This window comes from Halyomorpha halys, unplaced genomic scaffold, assembly GCF_000696795.3.
Source record: "Halyomorpha halys isolate HHAL.00 unplaced genomic scaffold, Hhal_1.1 Scaffold1151.1, whole genome shotgun sequence".
Classification (NCBI taxonomy): domain Eukaryota; kingdom Metazoa; phylum Arthropoda; class Insecta; order Hemiptera; family Pentatomidae; genus Halyomorpha; species Halyomorpha halys.
Window position 1 is genome coordinate 95,925 of NW_027106607.1, and position 17,130 is coordinate 113,054.

The window sequence follows — 17,130 nt, forward strand, 5'->3', positions numbered from 1 at the left end:
GCCCTCATACGAAGATTTTATGGCTACTATAAGTTCTAAAGGGACGTTTTTTGTCTTCAATGCATTCCATATTTCGATTCTTGGGACTGAATCAAAAGCGGCTTGCAGATCTAAAAAAAGCTAATTATACATTTTTATCCCTATCCCAAGCCTTTTCTATCATGGTCCTCAATGAAAATATAATATATCTGTCTAAAAGGCCTGAAAGCGGCTTGCTCTTCTTCAAGGTTCTTTTCTACTACATCTCTGAGTCTCTTCTCGAGGACTGATGTATATAACGTATGTACCACTTGGGACAAGCATACTTCTTTGTATTAAAAAAAAGAATAACAACAAAAAAACACAACATTTATACGGTCTTTATAGGAAAAAACTGAAAGATGTGCCTTGGGCAATATGTTATAGAAATGTATATATATGACCTCCGTCCAGCTGAGAAAGTAGAGATATGTAGTGGTGTGCAGACTGAGTTATTTACGTAAAAATATAAGATGAAAGTGTGGTTTCGTATAGATTGTATGTGGCTTGGCCAGATGAATACTATGTACTGATAAAAGCCTTGCTGGTGATCTGTTGGATAAACAATCCAGGCTTAGTATCATTGCAATCTTCATAATCAGCGACTGCCGGCCGTTTACATAAAACAGATCGCGCAGGCACACAAAAACTTGCATATTTTAATATTGCACAAAACTGTCCTATATAATTATAATAAATCCATTTATATATTGATTATTAAAGTTACATAAAACAAATAAAAGGAATTACGAATATTTTTAATGTTGCTTCAACAGTGTGTGTACATTAAATAAAAAGAAATAAAAATGTTAAGTTTGAAAAAGGTTTTTAAAAGGTGAGTTGAAAAAATCGATTGATTTGCATATTTTACTTTAATTTATCTTTTACGAAAAGATGTTTTTGGTGACTTTTTAATGAAAACCAGACTTAGAGGTTTGAATCGATTTGTTTACTGTTACTTCAGAACACAGCTGTGTTTAATTTGACTGATTTTGAGAGGCTCTTAAGCAATTTAATGTTAATTCAAGTATTTCCTGATAATCCATAGAATCTATCCTGTTTTCGGATTACTAGATTTATTTAAGTTATGGATCTTGATTCCAAAGAAATTTATAAAAAAGTGATTACAGACTTTTTATGTGTTTTTGCCGGTAAGTGCTAATTGATTTTTTTAAACAAACGCTCATTAATGGAGTAATTACTGCTTAAAAATATATCTTAGAACTTAAAATATATTGCTATGTCTTCTTAATCATAGTCTGTAATTGATAGCTAGCATATTATGGTTAAGATATTACCTTAATTTTAATAATAACTTATGCACAATTAAGTTTTATTTAATAATGGTTTGTAATTATTTTCTTGTTTCTTTTTATGATGATTTTTTTAGGGGTGACATTTACAGTTAATACCTTGTTCATCAAGCAATGTTTGTTTAAAGTACATTTTTAAGTATTGAGGATAATTATTAACTTTAATACCACTTTTCATCATATTATATTTGATTTGATGGATACATTTATTAAATTAAAACATGATAAATTATATTAATATCACATGTGCAAGTAATATGATGTTTATTTTTAAAAAAAGTATGTATTATTAATTTTTTTTTTAATTAAGAATTTATCGAGAGCAGTACACTTTTTACTGGAAAGTAGATCATTATCAATTATGAAAGTATGTTTTAATGATCATATGACAAGACTATATTTCAGTCATGTGGAGTTTTAAAATCAGATAGTGTAGGAAAGCTAGTCTGAGGATTGATATTTGGTGTGCTGTGTCTAGTATATTTGGAAACTTAATCCTCTAATAGTAAGGTAAGGGTTAGATCTGACCCATGGTATCTCGTTTCTATTCTTGCTACAAGTTGCACCCTCAGTTTTTTGTTTTGTTTTTTGGGAGGGAGTACATTTTTATGAAGAAATGAATATTTAAAGGGAACCATATATTTTTTGGTTTTCAATTAGGAGGTGGGTAGAGGGAGGACTCCATTAAACTTTTTCTACTGTAGGGAGCCCAAAAGTCATATGTGCCCTACATTTTCACAAATGAAAAGTGATAATGTTGGTTTTGATTAATTTGTAATATATTTGTTTCTTTTAAAATATTCGGTGTTCATTTGTATCGTACTTAAAAACTGATATTTTATATTATCAATTTTACATTATATATGTATTTAATTTTATATCTTACTGTATAGCACATATTTTTTTTTTAAGTATTATTTCTGCAGTGCAAAACCAATTTGAATAACTTACAACTGTTTGAGATTGAAGTACAAAATTTTCATAAACAATAAATAAATAATTTAAAAATTTATCTTGTTGTCATTTATTGACATTTTCTAGATTTTAACCAGTTAACTCTCCAACTAAACCGAAAATAGCATCATGTCAGATCCAACCTGAGATTACTAAGTACCAAAACCTTAACTTACCAGTAGAGGGTTAATATTATTTTTTGTTAGTTGAAAAGAACTAACTGGCTGTTTGTAATGTTATATCTTGGGAGTATCATTTTGTCAAATAAGCATATATTTTTTAAAAAGACACCCATCAAACCGTTGTTTATAAATGATACTTTGCAGATCCACATTCATGTTAACATTTAATTTCAATGCCCATTTAATTAACAAAGAATTTATTAGAATCCATCTTCAATATGTTAATAACTCAACTTATCTTTTGATTAGTCAATTTAAGTGATTATCTTATTAGTAATAATAATATAAGCTATGAATAACTTAAAATTTGATTCTTGCTTGTGTTTCTAGAAAAGAACATAATTTTGTCCATTTTTTATTTGTATGTACATTATGATATTTTAACTCTTTATTATTAATTTTAGTTGGTTTTCCTATTTTAATATTTCGATTGTTTGGACAACCATACAAGCGAGGATTCTACTGTGATGATTTATCTATTAGATATCCATTCCATCCTTCTACAGTACCTGATTATGTTCTTTATATTGTTGGAATTGGACTTCCAACTGCAGTAGTAAGTTTCAATTTAATTTTGATCTATTTTATTAGATTATTATCTCATTCTATGGTTCCCAAACTTCTAATGTCATAGGAAAGCTTTCATAATTTTAAGTCAAACAGACCACTGATAACTGACTTCCTAATGTAAATATTGTTAAACAAAATTATTAATATTAATCGTTTCTTGGCATATTTATTTATCTAAATTCATTACTGTATGTTGAAACTATTTTTCAAATAAGAAATTAATGACTCATAAGACTAAATATTCAGGCATCGAAAATTTATATAAATATTTTTGATGTGCGTTAACTGTTTTTTTATATTCTCACAAAGTCTAAAAAATTGAACTAGAAATAAAAAATCCAAAAATATTGATAACAATTTCTTCTTCTTCTCTCACTATCTCCTGTGTGCTGCTAAGCGTGGAGTAGCTGCCTCTGACCATCTAGTCCAATGATCCTTGTCCTTTGCGAGCCTTCTCATCTCCAGTATGGAGCTTCCTCTCGCTGTGCTAAATCTCTCAATCAGGTCAGTGTACATGAGCCTTGGCCTGCCTTAAGGTTGCCTTCCTCCCGGTCTTGCTTCTAGAAGCCATCTGGCTTTATGATCATCTCCCATCTGCTGCCCGAACCATTTTAGCTGTCTTTCCTCAATCACCTCTTGGATGGATCTTACTCCTTGTTCTTCGCTTACCCTTTCATTCCTTATTCGTTCTCGCCTGGTTTTCCCTAATATTTTCCGTAGTAATCTCATTCCCGCAGAAACAACCTTGCTGGCATGACGGTCCAGGGCTGTCCAGCTTTCTGATCTGTATAATAATACTGGGAGAAAAACTGATTTGAATAGCAGAATCTTCGCCTTCCTGCTCAACTTTCCAATGAGTGTCATGAATATCTGGTAGAATATTCCATTGGCCTTTTGGATTTGATTCATGACCTCCTAGTTTATTCTTCCATCCTTGCAGATAATTGTTTCCAGGTAGCAGTAGGTATCAGTTTGCTCAAGGGTCTCTCCATTGCAAGTGATTCTGAGATCTTTATTCCTTATTCCAGCACACATAACCTTGCTTTTGGTGGCATTGATTTGCATACCTCTGAGTTGTAGTTCTTCTTCCCACTCAGCCACAGCAACCTGGAGAGGATTGAGCATTGTCTGCAACCAGAACCACATCGTCTGCATATATCATTGCCTGTGCCAACACTGGGGTCATGTTCCAGTACCCTACTATTGCTCTGGGTGTCCTTATTTTACAAAATTTCCAAATGGCACAAATGGATAACAATTTCTACCAGTGGCAAATATGAAAAAAAAATTATATGGGAAATTTACAAATATTAAATTATTAAGTCTGATTCCAGACCTAGGGTAAGATAGATGCTATTTCCAACAATAGCTGTTTAAATGAGAAGTTTTTGGACTACAATAATAATAATTGTTGGGAAACTATATGTGGTACCTCTAAGTCATATAAAACTGATATACTGGCTAAGAGAGATTAAGAATGATATGACTGATCTTCCAATGATTGAAGCTGTCGCAATACAAGAAAATGACGTAGTCGTAGCTCAATGCAAAAAAATGCAGAATTGGAAAGTGACTGGCCCAGGCAAGTTTTATATTTATTGAATGAAAAACTTTAGTAGTGTTCACCAGCCACTGGCAAGATTTTTTTCAAAAACTCTTACAAAACAAAATCGAAATACCCGAGTATTTTTGTTCAGGTCATACTTATTTGATGCTAAAAGGTGAGAAGCAACAGTATGCACCAAGAGATTTCAGGTCAATCACATGCCTCAACAGAACTTATAAATTGTTAACATCATTTATTAATATAAAGTTAAAATCTCATATAAATGAGCATAAGTTAATTACCGTTGAACAATTAGGAGCGAACAAAAATGCCAAGGGATGAAAAGAATTGCTGGTCATTGACAGTAAAAGCTAAAAACTGGAATATATCTTTAGCATGGATTGACTACCAGAAGACGTTTGATTCTGTTCCCCACAATTGGCTTCTGGAATGTCTAAATATTTATAAGATAGACTTTTATATGGATGACATCAAATTGTTTGCCAGGAATGAGGATGATCTGCAAAACCTCCTCGAAACAGTAAGGGTTATCAGTGAGGGCATTCATATGAAGATGGGCCTCGATAAATGTGCTGTACTCCATATAAAAAAAAGAAAGTAATAGATTCAAATAATATGGAGCTCTTTAATAATGATGTAATCAGGAGCCTTGGTGAAAGTGAATCTTATAAATATTTAGGGATACAGCAGCTTCTAGATTTTAAGAAAGATGTTTAAAAGCAATTCAAGGATAAATACAAAAAATGGGTAAAAATTATTCTCGGAACTTATCTGTTAGGGAAAAATATAATAAAAGCATTGAATACATGAGCGATACCGGTATTAGCCTATTTGTTTAGCGTTCTGAAATGGACGAATATCTTCTAAGAAAATAAGGGGGACGAGGGCTTTCAAGCATGTTAAAAGCATGCCGCATTGTGAAAATAATCATTTATCTACACTGATAATAGTAATAGTAAAGATAACAGGAGTAACATGAATAATATAAAGTGAAATAAGGTAATTTAAAAATCGGAAGTGAAAGTTTACAAAATAAAATATAAGTACAAGGTGAGATGTAAAAAGATTAAAAATAAGTAATTAAGTATAGAAATAAGTGAAAAATTGTGATAGGATGTTAACAATATAGGTGATGATAATGATAAGTGAAATAAGTTAATAGAAACATGTGAAGTAAAATGTTTACAAAAAAACTAAGTAAATGTGAAAGTTAATAAAACATAGATGAATAAATATAATTGAATGCAGCGATAGATAATATAAGTGATAGAGAGATAACAAACAGGTGAAAAACAAAAGTATAATAGAAAAATTTGGTGATGATAATAAAATGAGCGTAAAATTATTTAGTCTTAATTAAGTTTAATATATGGCTGTAGGTATGTGAGATACAGTTTTTTATCGATTTTTTGGTTAACTGGGAGGGGTTCAAGATGTATATAAATGGATTCTGAGATGAGTCTCTTTTGGTAATTAGGAACAGTGGCTAAAATAGTGGTATGGTCAAAATCAAAGGCATGATTAAGTGTAAGGGCATGTTCTGAAAGTTTGGAAGCGGCTGAGTTGTGGGAAGTTATAGATAATTTATGTTGAGAGATAAGTGATCTGAGGCGGGGGGAGGAACAAGGAAGATGTAAGAGTTTAAAAGTTAAACTATTAAACTCTTACATCAAACGTTCTGTGCCTACTTCTCCTTCTCCAAATTCTCTACATCCACCATCCACTCTCTCAATTTATAGATCCCTTCCATATGTTCCCTCTCTCACTGACAACATACAAAAATTCTTAAAATCAACCATTCCTTCACTACGTCTTGGACTCAAGTCTCAAAATAAACTATCTTACTTTTTTACTAATACTAAGGATCCTATTCCTCTCTAATACCGCTCCAATGTTGTTTACCGGATTCCTTGTTCCTCCCCCAACTGTAATTCTTGATATATAGGCGAAACTAAGAACCACCTCAGATCACGTATCTCTCAGCATAAATTATCTATAACTTCCCACAACTCAGGCGCTTCCAAACTTTTAGAGCATGACCTTACACTTAATCATGCTTTTGATTTTGACCATACCACTATTTTAGCCACTGTTCCAAATTACCAAAAGAGACTCATCTCAGAATCCATTTATATACATCTTGAACCCCTTCCAGTTAACCACAAAATCGATAAAAACTGCATCTCACATACCTACAGCCATATATTAAACTTAATTAAGACTAAATAATTTTATGCTCATTTTATTATCATCACCAAATTTTTCTGTTATACTTTTGTTTTTCACCTGATTGTTATCTCTCTATAACATATATTATCTATCGCTGCATTCACTTATATTTATTCATCTATATTTTATTAACTTTCACATTTACTTTGTTTTGTTTTTTGTTTTTTTGTAAACTTTCACTTCACATGTTTCTATTAACTTATTTCACTTATCATTGTCGTCACCTATATTGTTAACATTCTATCACAATTTTTCACTTATTTCTATACTTTATTACTTATTTTTAATCTTTTTATGTACTTCTGTTTACGAGATGAAAGATTAAAACCAGCGCAAAGCACTGTTGGATAGAGGAAGATTTTGTAGTTTGGTAAGGTAGAAGGATGTTGTGGTCAACCGTGTCAAATGCTTTGGAGAAATCTGGGAGGATGAGGATTGTTAGGTTTTGGTGTTCAGTGGCAGTTTGGAGGTCATGGGTTATTAGAGAGGATTGATGAGGGAAAGTTCTTCTAGGAAGTTTGAAAGTTGGATTTTGAGCAAGGCGTTCTAGGGATTTTGAAAGGTTAATGAGGAGAGAAATAGGGCAGAAATCATTATGTGAAGAAGGATTTGGGATTTTATTTAATGGTCTCACTAAAGCGGTTTTCCAAAGAGAAGGAAATGGGGCATTTTATAAGGAAAAAATATAGATATGATAAAGTATGGGAATAAGGACTTGGTGACAGACTTTATTATGGCTAGTTGTTCTTTGTAAGATATGTGGTAAAAAAAAGAATTTTTCAGGATTAAAGGTGTTATTTAGAATACCAGAAAAGATTAATGGATCAGTAGCATGGCATGTGAAATGGTTATTGAGATCGTCTTGTACTGGAAGAGAGCTGTGGTTATTGGATTCTGGTTGGGATAAATTTTGGAGTAATTTCCACTTGGATTTGGGATCCGGGGGATTGGAGGGCGTGATGAATGTGAAGGGATTTATAAATGTAATTTGGTCCGGGTGCGGTCAAATCAAACCCAAATGGTAATATTTTGTACTGTTTTTATTCAAGCCAACGTTTCGCCCCATTTTGCAGAGCTTCTTCAGGCTTACAGATACAAGAGGCTTAACAATGTTTAAAGATACAAACACTGTTTTGATGGAAGTCAAAGTCACTCTGATTTTGGGTTGCATTACAGAGTAGTTTAAAATGAACATAATCTGTAAATAGGTGGGTCCAACAAAATTTGCGTCTAGCTGCTTCTCTTTTTTTTATCATTGCATTTATTTCCGAAGTAAGCCAAGGTGCAGTTGGACGGCGTAAGGTTCGGGTTTTAAGAGGAGCATGGATGTCTAATATAGATTGAAGATGTGAAGTGAGGGTGGATACCATAGGGTCGATGGAATTATAGGAGTGTATAATGTCCCACTTGGGGGGTCCAACAAAATTTGCATCTAGCTGCTTCTCTTTTTTTTTTTTTTATCATTTTCTTTGTTTACGTAGTAAGCCAAGGTGCAGTTGGACTGCATAAGGTTCGGGTTTTCATAGGAGTATCTGCTGTTTGAATTCATCGAAGTGGGCAATAAGGGATTTTGCATTTACGTGATAGAAGCTGAGGACATTAGTCATGACTATGGGGTGGGAAATGGAAAAACAAGAAAAAGGATAAAGGTTGAGGGATAGAGAATAACATTATTTTAAATAGTGTTGCGATTAGATAGATTGTCAATGAAGATTAAGCTATAAAAAAGTAAAGAAAAGAAGAAATGAAAGTAAAGAAATAAAAATAAATAAATGAAAAAATATTCTATATGCTCAATAATAACAATGCAGATAAAAAATGAGAATAAATATACATACAATATCTTCTGAACAGAAAAATAAAGTGATAACAATAATGTGGTGACTTGAGTACCGAATTCAACTGAAGACGTCCAAGTTGGTGGTCTTGCCTATGATGACCACTACCCAGTGGTCAGGTGCAGCCATCGGACTGCCTGCACCTGACCCTAACTCTGCTGAACCAGATGTACTTGATTTTTGCCACTTTCTGCTTCTGCCTGGCCTGCCGCTCCTTCCTATTTATACCTGAGCCATATTAAGTGGTCCAGATTGTCCCGACACAGCTTCACACTCAGGTCTGCACCATTACTGAGAACCGTTCCCACTACGGTCTCTCCCTGCTTCTCCGCAATTCCCATAATCTCTACAGTATTTTTTAGGTGATTTTGTTTCACCTGATTAATTCTAACCTCAAGGTCACATATTTTAGCTTTAAGACAGTTTTTTTTCTAAGGACTCATATTTGAATTAATCAAATATGGTGGAACAGAATTTTTGAAAGCATTGCAGTGCCTTTTTCAGAAGTTACTTACTGAAAAAGCTATCCCTAAGGAATGGGAGTACAACCGATACCTTTGCAAGGTGAGAAAGGAGTACAGCAAGGAGACAGTTTGAGCCCCCTCCTGTTCATTATTTATATGGATGAAATCCTGAAAATATGCAAACGAAGGATGGCCCACTACTATTCGCAAATGGAATATGAGGACAATTCTGGTCCAGGTAATGGTATTTGTGGATGATGTCCTTATAGCAGATACTACAAAGAACCTACAACATGCTGTAACTGAATGAGAAGCTGAGTTGGAAAGAAAGGGAATGACCATCAATATCAGGAAAAGGAAAATAATGCATATAGGCCGGGAACAGGAGATCATTGAAAAAATTTGCAAAGGTGAACCAATAGAAATGGTGGACTAACACACTCATCTAGGAACAGTGATGAGCAGGAATGGAATGGTAGACCAAGAAATATCTAGTAGGATAAAGAAGACAAATTCAATATACTATCAGCTCTGCAACACAGTTATAGGGAAGAGGGAGGTAAAGAAGAATGTTAAAATACATATCTTCAAGGATGTATACCTACCTACCCTCCTTTACGGAACTCAAAGCTGGGTACCACTAGATAAGCACCTAAGCAGAGTTACTGCAATAGAAATGAGACACCTACGGTGAGTGGCGGTACGAACTAGGGGGGATTGCATACAAAATGAGAGGACAATACAGGATGTTAGAACTGGGGATACCATTGAAAAGAGACAACTCAGATGGTTTGGAAATCTCTGTCGGATGAGTGAAGACAGGGTCCCAAGAAAATATTTTTACCATTAATTAATTATTAAAATAAGACCAACCTAAATTCACCAAAACGCCCAAGAGTGAGAATACAATGGAAGGACTGCATCTCCAGAGTGGGAGAGAGAAGAGGGAAAAACTGAGATGCCATGAGGGTTCTGGCTCGGGATCGAGAGACTTGGTTTGCATGGACTGAGACACCTCCACGCTGAAAGGCACTAAGGAAGAAGAGAAAGAAGTTTTCTAAGGACAATTTTTCGATTTTATTCTTGTGCTGGTTCAGGAGGGCTTCAATCTTCTCTAGCCTTACCAAATTTTCGTAGGAAAGCTCCGGTTGCTTCTGAAGAGTGTCCTTTATATCTTTGAGCTTATCGATACCCTGGAGCTTAGCCTTCATTTCTCTAACCTCCTCGATAAGCCCCTATAAGAGATTAATCACTATGCCGGGCTCATTTCCTTGTAACATGCTAGACCCTGATTCACACTCAGCACACATCCATTTTTTATTAATATCTGGTTCTGAGCTTTCGTGTTTGTTGTATTTATAGTGATATATACTCTGACAAGTTATCAATTCCTCATAAGCCTGATATTTTGCTAATCTCTACAAGATGAAAATATGCAAGTATCATAGAAATAAGCGTACCATCAGATGACAGCCTTCACAAGATGATAGCCAAAAAAATTCAGATATATCAGGATCTGGGAGAGGAATTAAAACAATTGTATAAGCTTGAGAAATTCGGGGTGCTACTGTTGATTATCTCAACCAATGGGCTGATCCTGGAGACGACACTGGAGAGCATTAAGGACTAGTATCTGTCATCAAATATTCTGGACCTAATGCAGAAAGCTGTGTTGCTCGGGACTATATTCAGAAAATTCATTAATATTAAAGATTAATTATTTCTAGCCTTACCCTTGACCTAGGTCCGGGTAGGTGCTACGTCTGGTGAAAACCTAAAATAAGGAAACTCCTAAATAATAATAATAATAGATAAATAATAACAAGAAATAGATCATCTTGTGAGAACAACACTCACGCAAGAGGGGGTCCACCATCCAATATCTTCCAAATCCAGACATTATTTATCCAGGAAAGGAGGATGAGGACTCATAAATATTGAAGAAGCGTGCTGCAAGCAAGAATTATCCCTAAGACAATATTTATATTCAAAAACCACTAGTCTTTATCAGGCAATCGTTAAAATGGATTATGGTCTGACTGCACTGAACCTGAGCAAAGCCGTTGAACCGAACATTGTTTCAGAAAAGGAACGACTGGCGGAATGGAAAAGCAATTCTCTGCATGGGGGATTCTATAGCCAACTGAAAGGAATCTCCATAGACAAAGAAAGAATCGTTGGATGGTAGGCTTGTGGTTGCCATTAAGATTAGATTATTGTTACCAGATCATAAAGAAAACATGTCTAAGAGACACAACATCGGATAAGTGTTTATGCTCCGTAACACTAGAATTAATCCAACATATTACTGGTATCAAAGGTCCTCTCCAGCTCTATTGGGATGAATCGATAATTACAGACCATACAGTACGCCATAATAAACCAGATATCCTCCTTATTGATCTAAGAAAATAGAAAGCAGAGGTTATTGATGTTGGGATACCAAACAATAATAATAAAAGGTCCACTGTGGGAGAAAAACTGAGGAGATATCAGGAATTGGCGATTAAGTTGAAGGAACTGTATCATTTGGAGGGTGTTACAACTACTCCAATAATTATATCCATCAATGGTCTCGTACCAAAATCCATAGTGGCATGCGTAAATGGTTTGTGAGTGCGTATTGATGTGATAAGAGAGGCTCAACAGTCAGTTCTCTTAGACACAGCAGGTATGAAAATTTTTAAATAAAAAAACAAAAAAAAAGGAAAAATAAACAAAAATATGAAGGTGGTTGGATTTGTAGTCCCCCACCTCAGTTACTCAACCCGCAAAAGCGAGAAAAAGAGATCATAATCATAATAATAATGATATAATACCCTTAGAACAACAAGGATGCAAAAAAGGAGCTAGAGTTTGCAAAGAGCTTTTAGTAATGGATTCCTTCATTACTGAACAGGTGTCTAGAAGGCTGCGATCGATTATATGAAGGCTTTGAATTCTGTACCACACAGTTGGCTGCTTAAAATATTAGAAATCTATAAGGTCCAAACTAAAGTATGCAAAATGCTCTCAAATTTGATGGCAGGCTGGGTGACTAAGCTGAAAATAGGAATGACTCATAGTAATAACCAAATAAAAATTATGAGGGGTATATACCAAGGAGATTGCCTTAGCCCATTGTGGTTTTGTATGGCGCTGTTCCCATTAATTCGGGTTCTGCGAAGGAACAAGGTGGGCTACAAACTCAATACCAAGGACGAGGCAACCACTGTTAGCCACAACTGGGACATGGGTGATCTTAAGCTACATCAAAAACAAACAATAACAAAGTATGATTGAAATAGTGTCATCCTGTACCAAAGATATAAGTATGTCATTTGGACTTGGTATCCATCAGGCAGTAATGGGCTTGCTTAAGTGGGGTGCTCAAGAGAAGCAAGTAACAGTTCATGTAATGGGAAAGATGCCTCGGGACTATCAAGTAATTATAGGTTGCAACCTATTGGATAAAGTGGGGGTGCGTATAAATAACAAAATGGGGCAATGGCATATAGAAATCGGTGAAAAGAAATATAGTTGCTGGAAACTCCTGAGGGTCGGGATAGAGAGGGTAGGTGAAATTTTTGAAGAATTTGACGATAAGGAAGGAGACAGGCTGGGTGCTACTGAGAAAATAGTTCATGAGATTCCACTGAAGCAAGATAGGGGGACTAATGTAAAGGAAAGTTGGTGTTCCCAAGCACTTTGACAGTCTATTAGAGAAGAGATAGAGAACCTGAGAAGGCAGAAGATAATTATAGAAAGCACCTTGCCATATAGCAGTCCTTTGTGGGCGGTATGAAAGAAGAGTACACCAGAGGACGGTACGGAAAAGTACCGCATCGTCATCGACTGTCGCAGACTGAACGAGATCACAGTAGAGGAGAAGTACCTGATCCCGAGATTCGAGGACATTTTGGATAGATTGGGCGGAGCAAAAATTTTCAGCACGCTCGACTTAAAGACGGGGTACCATCAAATTAAGATGCATCCCAGGGACCAGCATAAGACCGCTTGCACCTTTGAACATGATCATTATGAATTTACATGGATGCCATTTGGTCTTAAGAACAAACCTGTGACTTTCGAGAGGCTGATGGATGAGTTGCTGAGAGGAATGGACGAAGCAGTTTGCCATGTATATATGGATGACTTAATGGTGTTCAGCAAATCGGAAGGGGGCCATGAGGACCATCTAAGGAGTGTGTTCCAGAGCATGGGGGAATTAGGCCTGAAGTTATCCAAAGTGAAGTCAGTGTTGGGGCAGGAGCGGATTAATTTTTTGGGCCACACTGCCTCCGGCGTTTGACCAGATATACAGAAGGTTTTGGCTCTTCAAAGGATGGCAGTACCTAAAGATGTGAAAGGAGTACGACGATTGCTAGGAGCGCTAAACTATTACCGAAGGATCATACTGGACATGATAGAATATCTTGAACCCCTTAACAATCTACGAATCTAAGAAAGGGAATACAATAAAGATAACACCTCAGATGGAAAACAACGTCTGGAAGTGCATAGAGAGGCTACAGAGAGAACTGGTCCTGGCATTTCCTGATTTCAAGAAGAAAAGACCGATGCAAGTGAATATGCTCTCGGGGTGGTGTTATTGCAGGAATATGAAGAGGGAGAGCGACCCATAGCATACCCTAGTCGACGTCTCAGCGATGAGGAAGCCTGTTATGGTGCCCTGCAGTGGAGTTGCTGGGAATCGTCTGAGTGGTGGAATACTTCCGGCCATATATTTTTGGGAGATGTTTTCGGGTACACACCGACCACAGACCATTGCAGTGGGTTGGTAAACTGAAGGAGACATCTCCACGGATCACCAGATGGATGAAGATCCTTAACCTGTACAATATAGACCTTGTAATCTATAGGCGCTGTGCCGGCGATATTTTTGGTGGGGAATGAAGCACACTATCCAAGAGACCATAGTTAATTATGAAGTATGCCTAAGCACCAAATATGACAGGCACCCATCGCTGGTGGTACAGGTAGAAACACCCGCAAACCGCTCCATTCGAGGTTATTTTTGGATTACATGAAGTTTACAGGGACTATCGGGATATGGTGGCAGGAGAGGACACTATTTCTGTTAACAGTATGGCACGACGGAGGGTGTGGGCTAAAGTTAAGGACAGGATAAAAAGGGAGAAGCAAAATGGGTGGCAAGGCAAAACCTCGGTGTCCGCGATTTGATGGACCAAATTAAAATTGGGACTGTGGTATATCGGAAAGTAGGTACGAACTGTGGAAAAGAGCAGTAGAGATATGAGGGCCCATTCAGGGTGATCACAATCAGAGAACATATCGTGATCACCATAGAGAGTTTAAAGGAACCAAGAAAATGTAGGAGGGTCCATTTGAAGCAGTTGGAGCGAAACCTTGACGGCTTGGAATGCCCTCAACCCTCATAACAGAATAAATTTGTTTCAGAAGAATTTTGTTAAAGAAAATTATTAGTTGTCTTTTTTATTGTTAAAGAGAGAGTGTTGTTTGTTTATTAATTTTTTTTAGATAGTGTCGATTTTTTCTTTTCTTAGGTTAAATGTATATATATATTCTTATTTTCTTGTGTTGTATTTAATGTGTAGCTTTTTCTTTGTATCTTTTTTGTATATATTTATATAATATTTTGAGTTTACGAGAAATGTTTGTAAACTGGCTGAGGGGGGAATTATAGCCGTGTAAGTAGCTGTACAACTCATATCGAATTTATCTCTAGATGAGCTGGACTCAATAAAAGTTATTGAGGTGTAGATAGATAGTTGACCGTAGATTAATGATTGGAGAAGTTTTTCGGGGGGTGCGGTCAGCAAAGAGCAACATAAATAAACAAAACCATATTTATGATTGGAGAAGTTTGTCAGGGGGTGCGGTCAGCAAAGAGCAACATAAATAAACAAAACCATATTTATGATTGGAGAAGTTTGTTATCAATTTTTTATCATTTATGATTTAATTCAATATTTTGTATAATTCTGAATTTGTTTGTATACTATTCCTTTTCAATTGTATGTTACTCTAAATGTTGTTGTTATCTCTTTTGTTCTATAGCCCTGATGAAGACCTGAAACTCAGGTCGAAACGTCGGCATAAAATAAATAAATATGGTTTTGTTTATTTATGTTGCTCTTTGTTGACCGCACCCCCCGACAAACTACTCCAATAAAAGTTATTCTTTGAGTAACAACCAAGTTAGTCATTTCTCTCTCCCTTTTATATTTTTTAGTATTTTTGCTCGCAAACGTTTAACTAATAAATATGTTAACATTCCTAAACCAAACAATAAACGCATTAAACAAAAAATACATCCTTTTATATTATATTTGATATATACATTGTCTGATGATATCTGTTTAGTATCGTAGTTTTGTGTCCTCCTCTGTGAGTAATGTCACCAGGGAAGATAAAGTATGCTTGAACATCTAGCCTGAAGTGTACGAACAACTGCAGCTCACCATGAAAAGCCCAAGCTCATCGACAAATGAGTTGTTAACATTGCCGGTATGCCCAAGGAGCAGAAGCCAAATGGGTATTGGGCGTCAGGGATAGATCTAGAGCAATTTCATTGGGTTATTGATGTGCGTCTGCCGGAATAACTACCTGTTTATTAGGGCGAGAGTGCTTATGGTCAGCAGAACACTGTTTCTCTGGTTTCCAGATGGAGTTGAGTTGGTCCGAGATCGCTGCATCATCCTTCTGATCAGAGACGGTTTGGAAAAAATAGATATGACCATCCTGGATGTCGTGGTGGGAACACTAGTGATTAGGCGGGGATATAGGTCAATGCCAACCAGCTGCTTGATGGGGCCGAGGACAGCTAGAGACAATTCTTTCACCACCTTAAAAGGAACCGAGTGACTGGGTGTGTTGAAAATGATCCGTTTGAACCTTTAAGTTGTTATTATTGTTGGGAGTAGAAGCTTACATGTAATCAAGCACTTGACATTGCATACGGGAATGCCTCCCAAGCCTGTGATATGACCATCAAAGGGGTGTATTGGGCTTCTCATTCGGGCTGCGAACTCAGTTGTAATAAACGCGTACTGGCTCCCGGAGTCCAGTAACAGTCATGCTCTTGCGGAATGTTAGGGCCCGTTCAATATGGCGCATGCAGTGCCTATCAATGATTGAGAAGGAGGTTTATGAGGTCTATTGCCTGACTGAGGAATTTCGAGCAACTGGAGAACCAGACTGACTTTCCACATGCAGCACACTATGGTGTTTGTTGCTACAGAACTTGCAAGTGTATTCCGAGCTACATTGTGAAGCTTGATGACCCAATCTCAGGCAGTTCTGACACAAACCGGATGACTTGAAAAAGTCGTAGCATTCCTTAGGGCTCAAAGCTAGAAATTTAAAGCACCGTCCCAAGAGTTGTGGCCCATTGCAACTGGGACAAGTTTCCTTGCTGGAGGAAGTGGACTATGCATGTAGAGAAGTATTGTGGAACTGGTGATGCCCTAATCTTTCTGATGATTTTTTTGGAGTCATGTGCCTAGGACGAGACCCGGATAAATTTGAAGATATATAATCTCTAGTTAACATACATAGGTTACATATCTCTAGTGGTTTGGCATTGTGACTAGCAGAACTACGCTGGGACTTGAGCTTGTGGTGTCTCAGTTCAATCTGTCACTGTTCACTCTGGACAGCATTGTAGCCCATCTCCCAATCAGGTGGTATATCCCTCTGGGACGTGTAATGGGAATCCAAATCGTCCCAAATTTTATCGTACTCGCCCCATTGCATCTTTCACTCCTTGTAATTGACTTTGAATTCAATTAGCGAGTCATCCTCTGCCGCTGTGACGTGAGGCAATGAGCCCAGCTGTAGAAAGCATCGCTTAACATGTCTGAGCTTTATGCTCGATAGATTTTACCCTATCAATATCTGAAACTGATTGATCATCCCCAGCCATTATAATTGATTCTAAGAAAATGTTTTAAATACGAATCTAAACGATAAGAAGAAAAATATAAATAGATAAACTTAAAATCTAAGGTG

The 17,130-nt window shown here is 36.3% G+C and overlaps 1 protein-coding gene across 1 annotated transcript in view; it reads left to right on the forward strand.

Annotated features, from left to right (window-relative positions):
* The first annotated feature begins 974 nt into the window (after nucleotides 1-974).
* Nucleotides 975-17,130, forward strand: part of LOC106688541 (putative phosphatidate phosphatase) — a 51,859-nt gene continuing 35,703 nt past the window's right edge. Inside the window, exons 1-2 of the mRNA XM_014433048.2 lie at nucleotides 975-1,169; nucleotides 2,872-3,023. Coding sequence (XP_014288534.1) covers nucleotides 1,106-1,169; nucleotides 2,872-3,023 — 216 coding nt within the window. The 5' untranslated portion in view covers nucleotides 975-1,105. The remainder of the gene's footprint in view (nucleotides 1,170-2,871; nucleotides 3,024-17,130) is intronic.